The sequence below is a fragment of the Bos mutus genome, chromosome 2 (assembly GCF_027580195.1).
Source record: "Bos mutus isolate GX-2022 chromosome 2, NWIPB_WYAK_1.1, whole genome shotgun sequence".
NCBI lineage: Eukaryota > Metazoa > Chordata > Mammalia > Artiodactyla > Bovidae > Bos > Bos mutus.
The window spans coordinates 113,349,589-113,368,472 of NC_091618.1; the positions used below are offsets into that span (position 1 = coordinate 113,349,589).

The 18,884-nt window shown below is 34.4% G+C and overlaps 1 protein-coding gene across 1 annotated transcript in view; it reads right to left on the reverse strand.

The window, feature by feature from the left end:
• Window positions 1-18,884, reverse strand: part of OLA1 (Obg like ATPase 1) — a 164,029-nt gene that overhangs the window by 30,781 nt on the left and 114,364 nt on the right. Inside the window, exons 6-7 of the mRNA XM_070358567.1 lie at window positions 15,521-15,601; window positions 15,114-15,211 (exon numbers count right to left, since the gene is read on the reverse strand). Of these exons, the coding sequence (XP_070214668.1) occupies window positions 15,114-15,211; window positions 15,521-15,601 (179 nt within the window). The remainder of the gene's footprint in view (window positions 1-15,113; window positions 15,212-15,520; window positions 15,602-18,884) is intronic.

An 18,884-nucleotide genomic window follows, 5' to 3' on the forward strand; every position in this document is an offset into this window, starting at 1 on the left:
CATTTAAACATTAAATGATATGACTTCAACTATTTATTCGATTAACATTTAAAAACTTATAAAAGTACAAATTTCAAGAGATCTAGACAACGAAGATGTTTACCTCTGAACACAGGAAAGGAAGGGCTTCCCTGGTGACTCAGATTGTAAAGAATTTGTCTGCAATGTGTGAGAGCCAGGTTTGATCCCTGGGTTGGGAACATCCCTGGAGAAGGGAATGGCTAACTTCAGTATTCTTGCCTGGAGAATTTCATGGACTGAGGAGCCTGGCGGGCTACAGTCCATGGAGTCACAAAGAGTCGGACACGACTGAGTGATTAACATAGGAAAGGCAGCATGGTTGGTATTCCCCATATTCTCTCTCTTGGTCTCTTCTTCTGTCACAGATTTGGCCTAAAGTAAAGTTCTACAGTGCAAGAAATATTCCATGAAAACTATTTTACACAATATTTTTTTAAAAGACTCAGGAGAAAAACACTTTAAATAATAAAAACATTATTACAAGCTGTTCTTTTTCAGTCTACATCTATCTGAAAGTGAGAGAAAGTGAAGTGAAGTCATCAGTCGTGTCTGACTCTTTGCAACCCCATGGACACCAGGCTCCTCCGTCCATGGGATTTTCTAGGCAAGAGTACTGGAGTGGGTTGCCATTTCCTTCTCCAGGGAATCTTCCCAACCCAGGGATCGAACCCAGGTTTCCCGCATTGTAGACAGACGTTTTACCGTCTGAACCACCAGGGAAGTCCAACATCTATCCGAACTGCCTTGTAAACCACTGCTTTTCTTAGCTACATAGTACGTGTTACAGCATACCTGCTGATAAGATAAGGAAAAATCCATTAGGATAGAGATAGAAAGGTATAGAGATTAGTTGTGATTAATGACAAGGAGAAACAGCAAGATTTTCTAAGTGCTACTGTTCCATTCAAAAGTCTTGAGCACTCATGAAATAGTAAAATCTCTCCAAATATGAACTCTGATATTTATATTTCTAAACAGATTTTTAACTGGATCCCAAACCTTAAAATATATATATATATATATATTTGGTAGGAGAAGGAGAGAGGAAACAAAAATGCAGCGAAAAGGAAAAGAAAATGTAAGTGACCTTTATCCTTATAAATTTCAGAAGGCAGAACATTACATTATAAAAAATAAAAATATGTATATTTAGAAGAAATAGAAGAAAATGGAAAATTGCTATCCTTTATTTCTTGAGAATTAACAGGTTACAAAATGCTTTAAAGATACTTTTTAATTTGAGCTCATGAGAGAAAGTATGAAACACTTGATTGCATTTATAGCATGCTTTTCATTCAACCAAAAGTACAAAAAAAAAGTTGTCTATGTTGGTTGTATACCAGTGAAAAATACAGAAATGCATACTCAGCTGGTAAAGAATCCACCTGCAATGAAGGAGACCCTGGTTCGATTCCTGGCAGGAAGATCCACTGGAGAAGAGATAGGCTACCCACTCCAGTATTCTTGGGCTTCCCTGGTGGCTCTGATCGTAAAGAATTCACCTGCAATGTGGGAGACCTGGGTTTGATCCCTGGGTCAGGAAGATCCCCTGGAGGAGGAAAGGCAACCCATACCAGTATTCTTGCCTGGAAAATCCAATGGACTGAGGAGCCTGGCAGCCTATAGTCCACGGGGTCACAAAGAGTTGGACATGACTCAGTGACTTTCACTTTCATACTTGCCGGGAAGCAAACCTAACTGCAATGTTTTATTTAAGCAGCACTCAAAAAGTTAAAGAGAATTTATCGTGCAATTATAATGCCAGCGATAGATCATATGTTAATACATGCTTTTTTCATCAAATTTATGAGAATTAAATTCCAAGACAAATGTACCTATCTACCACAGAATAATTTTACTTAATATGTGCAAAATATTTCATTTAATTCTCATTCTATAAGAAAGTTATTATTCTTTCTGTTTCACAGGTGAGGAAACAAAGGTTATAAGGAAACCAACCAGAGTATATTGAGTCCTGCTTATATAAAACTCTTGCTGGTATGAGTTTCTGTGTAATTTTTAGCAGGATACAACCAAAATGTTTTCTCTCATGTGCTTGAGAGAAAGACAGATATTTGGGTAGATATTTGCCTTTTTGTGAGGGTTAAACCAAATGAGAGAACATATGTAAGGGCCCCAAAGTGCAGCATATAATAGATGTTCAACGAATGGTAGTCATTATTTTGCTCAAGACTCGGATCTTTGGAAACATACACATAACATGAATATGCATATATAATGTTCTTTCAATTACATTGCTATGTCTTTCCATAGTATTTGAACAGAACATCATACAAATTATCTGCTTGCACTTCAGTTAACAAAAGAAAAACACACCCAATTCCCTACTCCCAGGAAGTTCTCAAAAACACATCCAAGTTACTGAAAACGCAAGGAAATAGAACAGATCACTGTGTGGTTAAAAAACGAACACACAAACAACCAAGTGGTGGAAGAAAGTACTTGTCTTCAAAAAGAACTGATAACATATATTTTCCATGTAAAAATATATAAGTTATTTGAATTATTGACCCTACAAAGGACTATTAAATTGGTACACGTTTAGAAAATAGCTTTCAGAGATAAGTTCATGAAAATAGAGTTTCAGGTAAAAATGTTTATATTACCTTCAGTTAGCATTCTCTAGCCAGGTTATTGTGACTTTTCAGTCTCAAACTCTATAGTGCATGAACCATGTCTAAATGAAACGTACAGTGACAGGGAATGTGGCTGTGTGCCACCTGGTCTCAGGCCTTGTCTACTCTCCAACATCACTAGTGCCCCAACGCTGAGACGGCACAGTGCAGAGGTACAGAACCACAAGTCTGGACACAAACTGCTGAGGTTTGAGTCTTGGCGCCATTCTTCTCTAAGTTTCTCAGTCTTGCTATACTTGCTTAGCCTTCCTTAAAATAGTAATAGTTCTTACTCTACAAGGTTGGTGAGAGTCTTAAATGTAATGCATATAGTTAAGTGTTCAGTGCTTCTTGACTGATGCTGACTACTACTAACACAACAACACTTTAGGTGCATGAATTATCTGCTGTTCTATTTCATGGTAGTCTCCCATTTCTCTGTTCATTTACATATCAACTCCCTCACCTCAGCAGTGAAGAACAGTTCTTAACAAACTGCATGGTATGCTAGAAGAAAGAAAAAAGGAAAATTCTTTTTTATCATATAAATATATAAGAACTGATCCATACTTATAGCTGTTTCCTGGGGTCTTTTCTGTAGTATTATTTTAGATGTGGCAACTTGATGCAATTTTCATATGGGCTTCAATGAGAAACACTGAATTTTCTCCACTAAAATTTTCATATGTGGTATATTTAAAAATGGATGCTAAAGCAGGTGCTAAAATATTTTGCTGTAACAATATTATATAGTTAATAAAATTAAAAGGCAAGGCAAAAATGGCAGCAGCTAAAACTCATTATCCTAAGAAGGACACACAGTTTCATCTTGAGAATTGTTTCCTTTCATTAACTAAAACTCTAAACAATTTGATAGAGGTGATATTTTCTGAGATAAAACATAGCAGAACACAAAGTTAATTAAAGCAGTATTCTCAAAGATTCCTGAAGATTCACAAATATATCCTGCAGTGTCATGTGTGGGACTAGCATAAACATTCTAATCAAATGGGTCTATTTCTTCTACTACTGTAGGAAACTGGGCACGTTTTGAATCTCTCCAACGGTCTTATCTGTAAAATAGGCATGATAATATTTATGTTTCATAAATATTCTTAAAATTTTCATATGTTTCACTGCTGCTGCTACTGCTAAGTCGCTTCAGTTGTGTCCGACTCTGTGCAACCCCATAGACGGCAGCCCACCAGGCTTCCCCGTCCCTGGGATTCTCCAGGCAAGAACACTGGAGTGGGCTGCCATTTCCTTCTCCAATCCATGAAAGTGAAAAGTGAAAGTGAAGTCGCTCAGCCGTGTCCGACTCTTCTCGACCCCATGGACTGCAGCCCACCAGGCTCCTCCGCCCATGGGATTTTCCAGGCAAGAGTACTGGAGTGGGGTGCCATTCACTACTTTTCCATTACCATCTCACCGATTTCTAAACTCAAAGGGGTGCCTGGCACACAGCAGGAACTCAATAACGATGGTTTGCTATGTGTCTCCCTTTTGGTTTGGTACACGAAAAGCTAAGTCACTGTCATTTAATGGGAGGGTGGGCACAGGACAGAGAAAAGAGAAATGGCACAATTTAAAAGGTAACAATTTTAAATGTAAATTACGTATGAAAACTACCAGTGATCTTCATGTTTCATACGTTCAGATAGGCTCTTTGGGGAAAACACAATTATCAGCAGATAGATGTTATTTGATCTTTTCCTTTTAAATTTCAAAATGAACTAAACTCAAAGATGTTTTTCACAGACTGTTCTTTTTAAGGAATTTCTAAGGAAATGTTGATAATGACCTAGGAATACTGATGAGTACCCCTTTACATTAATAACAAACACTTAAAGTACTGAAAAGGCACTTTTGTATCTCTTAATGGAAACACAAAACTTATTTATCTGTTAGCTTAACCCATTAGTAAACTAAAATGCAGATCTCTTTATCCAATTATGAAAATGCTTTACTGTAATAAAACTTCAATTCAAGGCAAATGACAGTGTCTGAGGCCATTTCAAGATCTGAGCATCCAATGAAGTAACGTATATTGAAACACTGTGAAGTTCTGACAAATGCAGGTTGTTACTCTTAGTAAAGTTCAATCTACTTCTTTGAGGTCATACATCAAGCGACTTTTAAAAGTGGTTTGCCAGTAACAGTATGGGTTAGCAAGTTGCTAGACAAGCATCAAAAAGAAAAGATGAAATCTTAAACAAATCTCAGTTCAGTTCAGTCGCTCAGTCATGTCCGACTCTTTGCGACCTCATGGACTGCAGCACGCCAGGCCTCCCTGTCCATCATCAACTCCCAGAGTTTACTCAAATTCAACGTCCATCGAGTTGGTGATGCCAATCCAACTATCTCATCCTCTGTCGTCCCCTTCTCCTCCCACCTTCAATCTTTCCCGGCATCAGGGTCTTTTCAAATGAGTCAGTTTTTCACATAAGGTGGCCAAAGTATTTAGTTTCAGCTTCAGCATCAGTCTTTCCAATGAATATTCAGGACTGATTTTCTTTAGAATGGACTGGTTGGATCTCCTTGCAGTCCAAGGGACTGTTAAGAGTCTTCTCCAACACCACAGTTTAAAAGCATCAATTCTTTAGCACTCAGCTTTCTTTAGAGTCCAACTCTCACATCCATACATGACTACTGGAAAAACCACAGCTTTGACTAGATGGACCTTTGTTGGCAAAGTAATGTCTCTGCTTTTTAATATGCTGTCTAGGTTGGTCATAAGCTTTTCTTCCAAAGAGCAAGCGTCTTTTAATTTCATGGTTGCAGTCACCATCTGCAGTGATTCTAGAGCCCAAAAAAATAGTCTGTCACTGTTTCCATTGTTTCCCCATCTATTTGCCAAGAAGTGATGGGACCAGATGCCATGATCTTAGTTTTCTGAATTTGTTAGTTTCTGAAAAGTTGAGTTCTAAGTCAACTTTTTCACTCTCCTCTTTCACTTTTATCAAGAGGCTCTTTAGGCCCTCTTTGCTTTCTTCCATAAAGGTGGTGTTATCTGTATATCTGAGGTTATTGATATTTCTCCCAGCAATCTTGATAACTGCAAATTTTTATTATATATAAATTATACTATATATAAATAATCTTTATAATTGCAAATTTTACTTGCACACATTTAGGATATGTTTTAATCTTTTTAATTGCAGTGTATTTGAGTAAGAATTTATTAGCTCTTATCAAATGGTTGCCTTCACATTTTACACTCTTTTTTCTATGTTCCACCACACTTGCCTTTGCATTTGCTATTCCCCCTCTCTAGACCAAGTTTTCCTCAGATCCTTCCTCTGTCATGTGTATTCCCTTACTTCTTAAGGGCCTTCCCTGACCCCCTAACTAAAATAGCACCTTGTTATCTTGATTTACTTGTTTATTTAATTCATGCATTTATTTTTTCATTCATTTGTAAACACTGAAAATTCTGGGGGAAGAATTTACTATGTACCAATTACTATCCTAAATGATCAAAGTGTATCAACTGATATAATAGTCATAACAATTTTATGAGGAAGACAAGAGTTATTATTTTTATTTTGCCTTTCTCATTTTATTTTAAAAATGAGAAAGGCAAAATTTCCAAAAGACAGACTTTAAAAGCCAGATATAAAATTCTAGCAGCCTAATTTTCACAACTCATAAATAACACCCGAACATTATTCATTGAGCAAATATAATCTGGCTGTTAACTAAATTTTAGTTATGTATTATGCTACATGCTAGATTTATCTGTAAAAAGTAGACAAAGTGATAGTCTTAGAGCAATGAAATTATATATGATAAGGCTGTGGCAAAGGAAATGGGGGAAAGAGACATTAAAATGTGAGACATATGAAAAAAGTTCAAGTTAATAATTTTGAAGAAAAAGTATAAATCTTAAATATTAATTCTGAGATTTCAAAGATGTAGACTAGTATAATGAAGGTATCATAAACATGGATGAAAAAATATTTTATAAAAATGATCAAGTAAAAAAAAATGATCAAGTGAAATAGTGATATAAGTTAAGCCACTGAGGTTATTTCTTCTTTCTTCTTCTTTATTTTAAAAAAATGTTTTATTTTATTTATATTGGAGCATAGTTGATTAACAATGTTGTATTATTTCAGGTGTACAGCAAAGTGATTCTAATCATTTCTTGACATTATATTAAATATTTGTTTGTTAGTTGTCTGTTATCCCATGAGACTATAACCCTTATGGGGGCAAAGGCTTTTTCTGTTTAGGCTCAATGATTATTTGCCTAGAAAAGGAAAAAGGAAGCATAGTACCTATCTCCTTGATGAGCCCACAGTGTTCATATGAATCTATACATTTTAAATTCATAATAACAGTTTTTATGAAGTTAATTGTCTTCTTGATAAAGCATTAGAAAGACTGAATCAACGTGCAGCCCCCAGTTTACAGACAGAGGTGTACTCAGAGTTCCTATGTCAGTTATTCTGAAACATATTTTTTAGCAGAATTTTAATATTGATAATAAAAATGGTCAGATACCAAAATATGTCTCACCCAAACTGTACTATTTTTACTACATGGTGGAATAAGTAGGCTTTTGAGGGCGTTTTGTAATCAAATGTTTTTGATGGCAAAATGCTTTCTAGGGCAATTTAGAATAAGGAAGTGTAATATTTTGAGTAATGTAACTAGCTTCAAATATAGACATGCCAATTCTACAAGTAAGTTTTATTTCCACTTTGTTCTCATTCTAGAGAGAGCAATAGCTGCCCACTATGAGAAAGACAAGAGCATGGTAAGATCCAAAAAAAACTTATTTTCAAGGGGTAGAGGTATGGGAGTGGGAATGAGAGAAGGGAAAAAGGCCAGGTCTTATCATCAATTCAGTCCAGAAGAGTTGCTCATGAATTGTGTACCTGTAACCTCAGGAATGCTCTGGATTGTCCCACAGTTAGAAAAAAAATCCTACCATGACAAACCTACCTATGAGAGTTGAGAAGAAATCTGCATGGGCATCTCTTCTTTTGAATGACAATAAAATCCTCTAAATTGCAAATGATGAAGTCACAGGTCCTAACCTGAGTATGAGATGAGGGCAGAACCCTACAGAAGATGGTGGTGATAGGGTTTTATTGCTACCCATACTGCACAATAGAGACAGTTCTCAGTTTGTTTTGGATGACAACTGTCTCAAAGCATACATTTTTTCCATTATCTACATAATGGAAAGAAAAAAACAAGAGAATGTCTCCCCCGAAGACACATGTAGAAGACTTAACAAGTCCCTTTTCTATTACTTTTTGAGTTATGTATTCTTTTTGAGTTATGTTACTTAAATTTGGGAAATTCTGTTTATACAGAACACATTTTATGTGAACATTCTGATAAACTGTCTTCAATACATAAAAGGCTATCATTTGCCTGAGGTCAAAGAACCAGTTAGCATCAAATAAGGACCACAACACTAGCATTTCAAATTCTAAAGTAGTTATATTCTTAATACACCAAACTTGCTAATAATATACTATCTAATTTATAAATAGACTTATGCTCTGAGTTTCTTAGAACTCACTTTCCTTGTAGAGCCAATGTTATCAATGGTATCCAGCATTTTGGTCTAGCCTTCAGAAGTCTATTGAACTTACAATATAGTTAGCAGTATCTCCAAAGGTAGATCTAGTGACGGGGGAACACAGGAGAGACCACAGAGGGAAGGGCACAGAAAAGACTCCTCCTCTCCTCTCCTGCACAAGCACAGGGTGCTAGGCCAAACACTGAAACTGCCCCAAGGGGCCTCTTTCCTTCCCTTTTCTACAGTGTAAGTTATTGAGATCACTTACACTGCAGTGAGACTCCATTCCTCAGTCTTCACAAGGCCCTGCCCTCATCACCAACAGTCCTAAGATTTGGGGGCTTCAACATTCTCCTCTACCTTCACCAACGACTATTCAAAACTCCCATTTAATGAGTGTAGTTCACCTCAACTCATAGTTTTAGAAACAAAATCTGACTCAGCCATCCTTAATCTATGACACAGATTTTTAAGAATAACAACAGAACTTGCAGTATTCACCAAAGTAAGTCAGGTAGAGAGGCAGAGAAACGTTCTGTGTACATGAGAATCACTTGTGATCTGAGGAACATTAAATAGCTGTATGCCAAAGTTTGCCTTTTATTTCCTAGTTTATATATGTGTGTGTGTGTGTGTGTGTGTGTGTGTGTGTGCATGTATGGAGAATATATGTTTTAATTTCATAAGAGAATCCTAGAGAACACTTGTTTTTTTAAAGAGCTTTAGTCTCTTAAAGCTGGAAGAAAATTTATAAAACTTCTCCCTATTATTAATATATACAGTGAAATTCTTCAGCTACTTTAAAAAAGATGAGTCCTGACACATTTGATAAAGCATATTGCTCATAAATCAATAAGTCAATGGATGGTGCTAATGAAAATAAAAACTGACTCTCCCGAAGTATCTTTCTCAAATTCAGTGAACAATCTTGTAAAGAGAAATTATTGTCTATAAACTGTACTGGGTAAAAAGGAAAATAGGCCAAGGGCAATTCCTACCATGTCTAATATGGTGGGTCAATAGCATTATATCCATATAAAAAGATGTGCTTTCTTCTATAATTACCTTTTTCAAATATGGCATCAGACGTGCGATTTGGTTTCATTATGACTATATGCTTTACGGTAATAATATCTCTTGATAGGACTATGAAACTGCTGAACAAGTAACCCAAAACAATTTAATGAAAACCAGGCAAGTTCATAAGTTTTATTACATACACATACATTTACAAATTCCAAAGGGCATTTCAAATAAAAGCACTCCTGAATGGCTAAAGGTCTTTTCCTTCCTACTTCTTTCAACCTTCCATGTTTTGTAATAAAAAGATTGTCTTGCTTTAGTATATTCTTTTCAACTCTCAAGATTTTGATCAGAGAAATTAAGAAACAGTCAATTCTACAAAATCCATTCACTAGAAATTATTTGAAATCCTAATTCATAGCACATATGATACTTTCAAAGCTTTATCATAATACAAATTAAAAAATAACTGATAATTATTCAGTAGCAAAAACAACAAAATATAAAACAGAAAGGGATCATAAGAAAATATTTTCTTTTTAGATTCATTTACAACTTACTTCAGTAAAATTAAGGCTATTTTTGTAGAGGATTTACCAATTTAATCAATCCCATACTAAAAAAAAGAATAGCTCAGTTTAGGCTTCCAGAATACCCTTGACCTGTCTTATCACCCTTTTCTATCTGGCAATGAAGAAAACAAGCAGTAGTCCTCATAAAGCAATCTCTAGTAAAAATTACAAATTATAGCTTTCCAAATTTAATTCAGCTAAAAAACTCCTCACATGTTAAATAGAAACTATAATCCCAAAGAAACACTATATGGATATTTCAGGGCTTTTACTTTGCCAGACTAGTGGATGATAAAGTGAAACATTTAAAAAAAATCTTATACTTGTGAATCTTGCTTTAGATACTAGGGTATATTCCTGAAAACTTTACACGAATTGAACCTAATTTTATATCTATTTGAGAAGCTTCCTGAACTAAAATGAATAATTTTTTAAGAATAATTAATCATTCCCATTTTATTTGTTTCAAGTAAATCAAATGTACAACAATGATTTTTTTTTCAAAGCAGTATATCTATGTTAAATTTCTAGCTTCAATGAATAATCTTGTCAGAAATTGAAGACTTTTTATGAGTTTTACAGAATACATCACAGCATTCCTGAAGTCCAAGAAAATGTTGTGTGAAGGTTATATTAACCTTCTAGAAATATAATTGCAGAAGTGGACTTTTGCTCATGTAAAGTATATAGCCTGAAAATAATGGAAACCAGTGAACAAATCCTCCTATAGTGGTGAATACTGCTCCTGTTGATACGACATAATGGAAATGTACATAATACGTATTGTGGAGAACAATGTTCAAGGATGAGTTAGGTAGAACAATTTCTGTCAGACCTCCTACTGAAAGTCAGAAAATAAAACCTAAGGCTCACAGTACGGCAGATGATCATTCAGTATTACCTCCATGGAGAGTTGATAAACAACTAAATATCTGTAGGAACAGCAATAATTATAGTAGCTGTGTAAAGTATGCTCATGTGTCAACATCCATACTTTTTGTGAATATATGATGAGCTTATCCAAGAAAGCCTAAGAAACCAATAGATACTACAGCTCAAACTATTCCTATATATCTGAAAGGGTTTTTTCCCCCTGAATAGCATGTAATATACATGAATATAGTTTTGTTTTATATTATATATACATGAAAAAAAGAAAAACCTCGGCTTCCAATGTGGCTCTGATGGTAAAGAAATCACCTGTAATGTGGAAGACCTGGGTTTGATCCCTGGGTTGGCAAGATCCCTTGAAGGAGGGCATGGCAAGCCACGCCAGTATATGTCCATGTCCAGTACCCATGGACAGAGGAGCCTGGCAGGCTATATAGTCCAAGGGGTCGCAAAGAGTTGGACGCGACTGAGCGACTAAGCACACATAAAAAATTATATGCAAAAATGTTCACACTCCCCTCTGTAAATAACTGCTGAGATGTAATACCTGTGATTCTTACATATAGTTCAAAAAGTCAAGAAAATATTGGGCTTATTCCATGATTCTCCCCTTGGCAGGTACACACTGTATAGAATTGCCAAACTATGTTTAGTTGTTAGGTACAAATTTGTGGAAAACGAACAAAAACAGAAAAGCTGGGATAAGAAAGACTGAATCATAGAAAAATAAGAATTAATAAACCATTTTTCTATTCAAAATTCATTTAGTGAACTTGACAGATTGCCCTTCATTATATAATAGCTTAAAAGACTTTGCAAGTCCTGTCTACCTATCAAATCAATTTCAACAACTCAGATTAATTGATTTATGTAATATTAGAGAATAATGTTCAGTGACCACAAGCCCACCAGGGCATATGCAAATACATGTTTATAAATACACATAGGCACACAAGAAGTCTGAATGTCTTAAATTTTAGTTATACTTTCCAGTTGAATATAAATATGTAGTATAATAAACAATAAAATAAAATTATCCTTTATTAACAGTTTTAATGGAGAAGGCAATGGCACCCCACTCCAGTACTCTTGGAAAATCCCATGGACGGAGGAGCCTGGTAGGCTGCAGTCCATGGGGTCGCTAAGAGTCGGACGCGACTGAGCGACTTCACTTTCATGCATTGGAGAAGGAAATGGCAACCCACTCCAGTGTTCTTGCCTGGAGAACCCCTGTGGGCTGCCATCTATGGGGTCACACAGAGTCAGACACGACTGAAGCGACTTAGCAGCAGCAGCAGCAGTAACAGTTTTAAGAAGGATTGGGACAAGAGAACACAAAAATGAAACATAATAGAAAGCTATGTAGGTGCACAAAATTAGTTTGTTGTGCAGATTTCATAATTAGATAGCATATACTAACAGAGCAACAAACGTGCAAAGACTGAAATTTACTCTCCCTAATCAAGCAACTGTCTGGCAGGACTAATGTCCTAAACCCGCTTGACACCATGACTTAGCAGGCAATCTCAAATGAAAATTAATACTGCATGTAATAAATCTTAGTTATAAGTAACTGATCATGTTTAATATACAAAATCCTCAAGTGTTAAAAAATCACTGACATCTGTCAAAGACAACAATGACAACAACATAATAACAATGGCTGCATAGTTTCATTCATTCAAAGCATAATAATATATAATAATAATAATAATAAAGGTTTCTGTGGATTTCCCTTACAACATCTTGCTTACTGTCATCTGATCACAACTCACCTGTAACTAACCTAGCTGCCATGTTAGCTTTTCTTCAGGGGCTAGGTCTTAATCATAAATGAATGAAATGACTAATTCAACATTGATAAAACCAGTGATGTTTGGGGCCATTCTGGTGTTTACATCTTTCAAAAGGTCAATACACCTATTCAGTAGCACAATAGACTTATCTTTCAAAATGTTTACTTCTTTTCTAGGATTGAAAAATAACACAGTAACATTTAAATTTAAAGTAAATTTTAGTAATTAAAATATAGTTTTAGTCTTCCTTTTGTGGCCAGAATCACACTTTTCCTCCTCTTTCCTGACCATTTAAAATAGTTTTCCAGATCTAAAAGACCCACAAAAATATTTATTACTGCTTCCTGCATTAGTTTTAATTTGCTACATTACATTACTTACTAACCTTAAAAAAAAACCCTTTTCTTCTGCTAAGGGAGCAGCTAATGCAAATGGAGCTGAGATATAAACATTACCAAAGAACAAGATGCTAACACAAATTTAAAGGATTTAGCAATTAAAATATATTTTAACTATTGACATCTGCTCGCAATGTTATAAGTGATGAAAACCTAGTGTTCATATCCTTCATAATAAAAATTTATGCTGCACTTTAATACAAAGGATGTGTTGCATAAACAGAGGATTTAAAGCTGTAGCAGAGTGGCTGAATGAAAGGAAAATGGCAATCTTTCTGGCTCCAGTAGATGCCATTCCCTATCACACAATGTTTCCCACTCATAAATACATGACAAATACTTCCTCAATCATTTTTTACGAGCAGGGATGCACAGGGGGTAGTCAATGGCTAGCTTGAGGGAAAATAGGAACAGCAGGCGGCAGAAACTGTACAGAAAATGGCTATGTGGTAAATTCTCTTCTGGAACATCACTCAGTTACCCAGTCTTTGATCTTTCAGCTACAATTACACTAACTTCCACAAGATCTGACCCCCCACCCCCCGACAACCTCCACCAAACACACATACTCCCCAAACCAGATCATTAGTTACACATAAAATTCAAAATTTGTTTTTATAAATAGGATCATCCATACCTCTACATTTTTATAAATTAAAATTTGCTATTTAGACAAGAGTTTACTTTCAATTGGCTATAACCATATCATCATCACAACTGGTCTCACAAAAAACATGGGGTGTCTGGCGACAGCTAAATCACAGACTGGCGTCTCCCAAGCAGTCTGTCTACCATTAGGGTCTGGGAAATGGTATTTACTATACAATTAGAGCCAGGGAGTTCTACCTGTAATCATCCAAATACAGGTGTGAGAAGCCCCTTTGGGCAAGGAAACTGACTCATCCCTTTTCATGTAAACTTTGGTGTCTGTATTGTTTCACCGAGCCTCAGGAAACCTTACCATTCGCACTACAATGAGATTTATTAACTGAAGTCAAATAATACATTTTAAAATTCCTTCCCAAAGGTACCAATTTTTAACATATTAATCACAAAATCTGTAAGAATTTTATATAAGAAATAAGACAGAACTATTTATTTTAAAGTTAATTATCTATTGGAGGATACTGACCAGTCAGACCATGTCAGGTTCATGCTTTCTAGAACATTTCCAATAAAGAGGCCAAATTCAGTTTCCTATCAGGAACACAAACTGTCTTACAGTAATATCAAGAGGGCATTTTTAGTTGCAGTAATTTCACAGAATTTATTCTAATGATTTATTGGAGTTAACCATCTGACATTAATTATTGTTTTGGCTTCCAGTCTATGAATGTTTATTTTTCAGTTTAAAGCTTCTCACTCTTTGATATCATATGGAAATGAGAATTTTTAATGGAAAATTGAAACCATGTGCATCTAAGTACTTAATGAAGTACAGGGAAAAAAACGACAATATATTTTAGGAGAATTCAGATATTTTGCTTTGGATAGCTTTGGCTTGTAGGCTTAACAGCATAAAATACTGAGACTCCAGTGAGTACTATGCCAAATGTGTACATGCCCTTATACTACATGAACATATGATTTTTTGAAGCTACAAGTGAACAAAAAGGAAAACTTGTACATTTTGGTTACATGTCAAAAATGACAATCAATACATGAGTGCATCGTTTTTACATTTGTATGTTTTAAACAAATACCTGATCTTTCCTTCCACCATACAGTATTTTTAATTAAAAAAAAATGTTTTTAAAGCATTCAATCTGGATTTTAAAACTTATGTCCAGCTATGATCCCAAGCATTTTATGTCCAGCTATGATCCCAAACATTTTATGTCCAGCTATGATCCCAAGTATTTTAAAGTCATATAAAACATCAACAAAGTTAAAATACCGTAGATTAAAAAGTTTTATTGCTCTAACTACATTTATTCTCATTTTGCAAAGGAAAAAACATCAATGTCTATTCAATTTAAGTTTGATAATTAAATATGTATAATTCAATATTGCCTAATGTAATTCCTTTTTTCCCCCCCTTAAGTTCTCTCAATGTAAATCATTCGGAGACTCACCTCAAAATGTTAACAACAGGCAAAGCTTTCCCATCCATTTTAAAGTTTTTAATAATAAGGAGAAATGTATTAAAATCAAACATAGCAGGAAGTACATACGTGTGTGTTTGTATGTGTATAGATATGATATGTAAGGGTATATCTGGACGGAAAAAAACTTACCATTTGTTTTTCTTTCTAATGTAGTCTTTTTCGGAAAGATTAACCAAGTAGACCATTGGTTTTGAAGTCAGAAATAAGTGTTTATTCAATACTTCAATCTATAGTGGGAGACAGAAAAAGAATCCTTTTTAAAAGTTGAGTAAATAAAGTCATTGAAGAACTTGAAAGAAAATTATATTTAAACAATTAGCCATTTTTATTTTTATAGATTTTGCTTCTTAAAGATTAGTTGTCATGAAATATCAGAAGTAGAGAAAAAGAAAAACATAACAAGTTTGGGAATAAGAAATCATTGAGAGAAATAAAAGTTTTACTAGGCAGAATAATAAGTGAAAAATAATGACAACTTTAACTTGTTCTCTAAGAAATCAAAGGTAATAATAGATGGCATCATATTTATAACTTACCTCTTTGTCATTCCAATCATGATAGAATCGAACAGGTTTCTTTTGATCTATAACCCAGGATTTGACTTTGCACATTATGTCCTATATATAATTGGAAAAAAGTAAATACAAGATGAATACTAAGCATTTAGATACTAAATATTAAAATTAAAAGTTTTCAAACCCTCAAAATAAAAACAAAGTCAACTTTTTTTAAGAAAAGAGAACTGAGTCACACAAATCATTTTCAATATCTCATTAAAAAACCAAACAGCAATGAAACTATGTGGCATTAACATTTTAACATGTGAAATGTGGAATACTAGCAAAGTCAGTAATAACCTTTAAAATTTCAAGACAATTAAAACACACCAAAGTCTACAAGAGTTAATAACATTTCAATTCTATTGAGTGATGTTAATTGCAAGATAAACATGTTATTAATTAGGAAATGGGGGGATACTAGAGAAATACTGAATCATAATTTTTCCTTAAAAAGAAAAACAAAATAGATTAAATTGAGCCTATTATTGATGATCTAGCCTCCAAAATATTAAATCAGCTGACCAAAACCCTTTTTATTCTGAATTAATTTTTTGCCGACACCTTCTCCCTGCCCACTTCTCCTGTCCCTGGCTCCAAACCCCCAGCCTCCCACAACCTGCCAAAGCCTGCATTACACAATGGCAAGAGCCCTGCACTGGTGACCTCCAACCAGCTGCATTCACTTTCAGAACATCTCTCTCTGCTGGAAATCTAAAGGCCTTTTAGTTAGCAAGCTAGTGTGCATTCAGAAGGAGTAACTGCAGGAAGAGCCCAATGTGCTTTGTTTCTCTGGCCTTTCTTCACAGAAAGATTAATCATCTGTGAAATGGAAACGGCAAACAGCAAGTGACACAAACTGAACCCTTCAAGCCTTTCCTCATCAGTTTTGTGGTTCTGAATCTAAAAGCTGCGTGTGGCAAGGTTCTCCTTACAGGCAGGTGTTAATAAAAGGCTCTTGGGTCTGAAAGGTCAAACTTAGCCCTTCCAGAAGAAGTGCGTTTGAGAGTCATCTGTTTTTTGTTGTTGTTGTTAAAGGTAACTTATGAGTATGTTTAAATATGCATTTCTCAAATTTTATTGTAATATACAATTATTAGTAATAGAGGTCTTAGATTTTCATTGATATATGTTACTTTATCATAAATCAGTGAGTCTTCTATAAATATCTACTTATTAAATTACCTCAATATTTAGTATACCTTCCTTCCAAATCTTGCTGTTACCAACAGGAAAAATAAGGCAAAAGCTCTATATCCTTAGATCCTGATTTGAAACCCTCCAGGAAAAAGACTTCCCACAGACTTTAACAAGGAAGGGGCAAGCTAAAAACTTTTAATGAAATCTAACATGTTCTGCTTAAGAATAATCACTTTTACTCTTCTATAACTGAATTTCACTCATAAATGTTTAAAAGTGGCTAATGTAACACCATTTCCTACAAGGAGAAGATCAAAGTGCTATATTACAAATGCATTATGATTAAAAAAGCCCTGTGCAGCCTTGCTATTAACTGTTCTTTAAACCCTAAAAGGCTTCCCATAGATCTCACTTGGCACTGCGTATACAACCTTTGACAAGTAATGTAGACCATTTTTATTCATTGCCTAAAATTGTAGGCAATTATGTGCGTCACACTGGCCACCTGCAAATTCTGAATGCCTGCTCCAGTTGTCAGTGCAAAAAACTAATGTCGGAGGGGATTAATCTAGGGGGAGAGAGTCCTCTTTAATGGCTCCAGCAGGTGAAATGGCCCAGCTGGTTACTATGATGAGTGGCCAGAACAGCTTATGTAGAGACATGCAACAAGATTATACAAAAGAAGGAGAAAACAGTGGTACCATCTTATACTTGGCTATATTAGTTTTTTTTTTTTTCAATTAAAAAAAGGAGAAGAAAACAGACAAAGGAAAGCCAAACCAAAAATAAGGAAGGAAATTAAATCTTAATCATATAAAAAGTGTAAAATACTTTCGAAACCATAAATATTTTTATGAATCCAAAGGGTCTCAATAAATGCTGATTGCTAGTGAAGGAATTTCAGAATTTCGCTTGCATTTTGAATTAACTGGATCATGACTTCAGACATAGAGATCTTATCATGAAATCTTTTCACACTAGTTTTTTTCCTCCTTTTCACTAACATATTATATTTAAATAAGGAGCACTCACAGTTTAGATAAAGAAAATTAACTCATAATTTAAGTTCTAAAGCAGTATATTCGCTAAAGCCATGTTCAAATCTTCTTAGAAAAATTTATAGAGTATAACCAAGTTTTTAAACAGTTGAATGTAAAAATACTTTAAGATTTAAAATATTTATTTTAAACTCAACACTCTCTTAAATATCCCCACAAAAGATTTAACAGCCAAGAAAAGACACCTTAGATTGCTAAGATGTCAGTTTTACTTAAGACAAATCAAAAATAGATTGCTCTCAGATGAGATTATCTTATGTAAATGATCATTACATGATATAGTACCAAACTGCATAGTTCTTACAGTAAAAATTAATTTTTAGTTTTAGCAAAATTAAAGATGTTATGTTCCTTATCTGACAAACTTCTGATCAAATGAAAGAAAACATTTGGACTTCTGTGCATAAAATATTTAATGGATTGACTGAATTTTTTCTTATGCTTGAATATATACACAGATATAGTAATAATTATGTTTAGAACAATATTCCTTTAATTGAATGCAGTTAACTGAAAAAGTAATCTATAAGAATACATACTTAACCTACTTTTAACAAATTAGACCACAATAAAAACATTAAATAAAAAAACTAATGCTTGATGCATCAGAAGTTACTTTATAATTTTGTATTTCTTTAGTTAACATCGTTAAATGGAAATACAGATGTAGGAAGAGGGCAGTTCTGATAACCTTAACAAATTCCTCATTTTCAAAATAAATTCTGTACATGATGAAGATTATGCAAAAATTCCTAGTCATTTGAATTTTTTTGGTTATATGGCAAAAACATGAGTATACTAACTTGAGGTAACCATTTAATGCTTAAATGCAGGAATAAATCCTAGATCCACCACTCACCCGTCTATAACCTATTACTTCATGGATAAATTGCAGATAAAGATGCTATCTACCTTCTGGGGGTTGTTATAAAGTTCAAAATGCATATAAGGTGTTTAGTATATGTCTTGGCAGAGTAAGTTCTCAAGAAATGTGAGTTGTCATTGCTATTACGATTATTGAAAAATACTAATGATCTACAAAATGGCAATACAGTCTCTTGGGTACTCCTTTAAAGCAAACATCTTCTCCAACTGGAATAATTGCTCATTAGTCCTTTTCTTAAATATCTGATGATTACCAATAA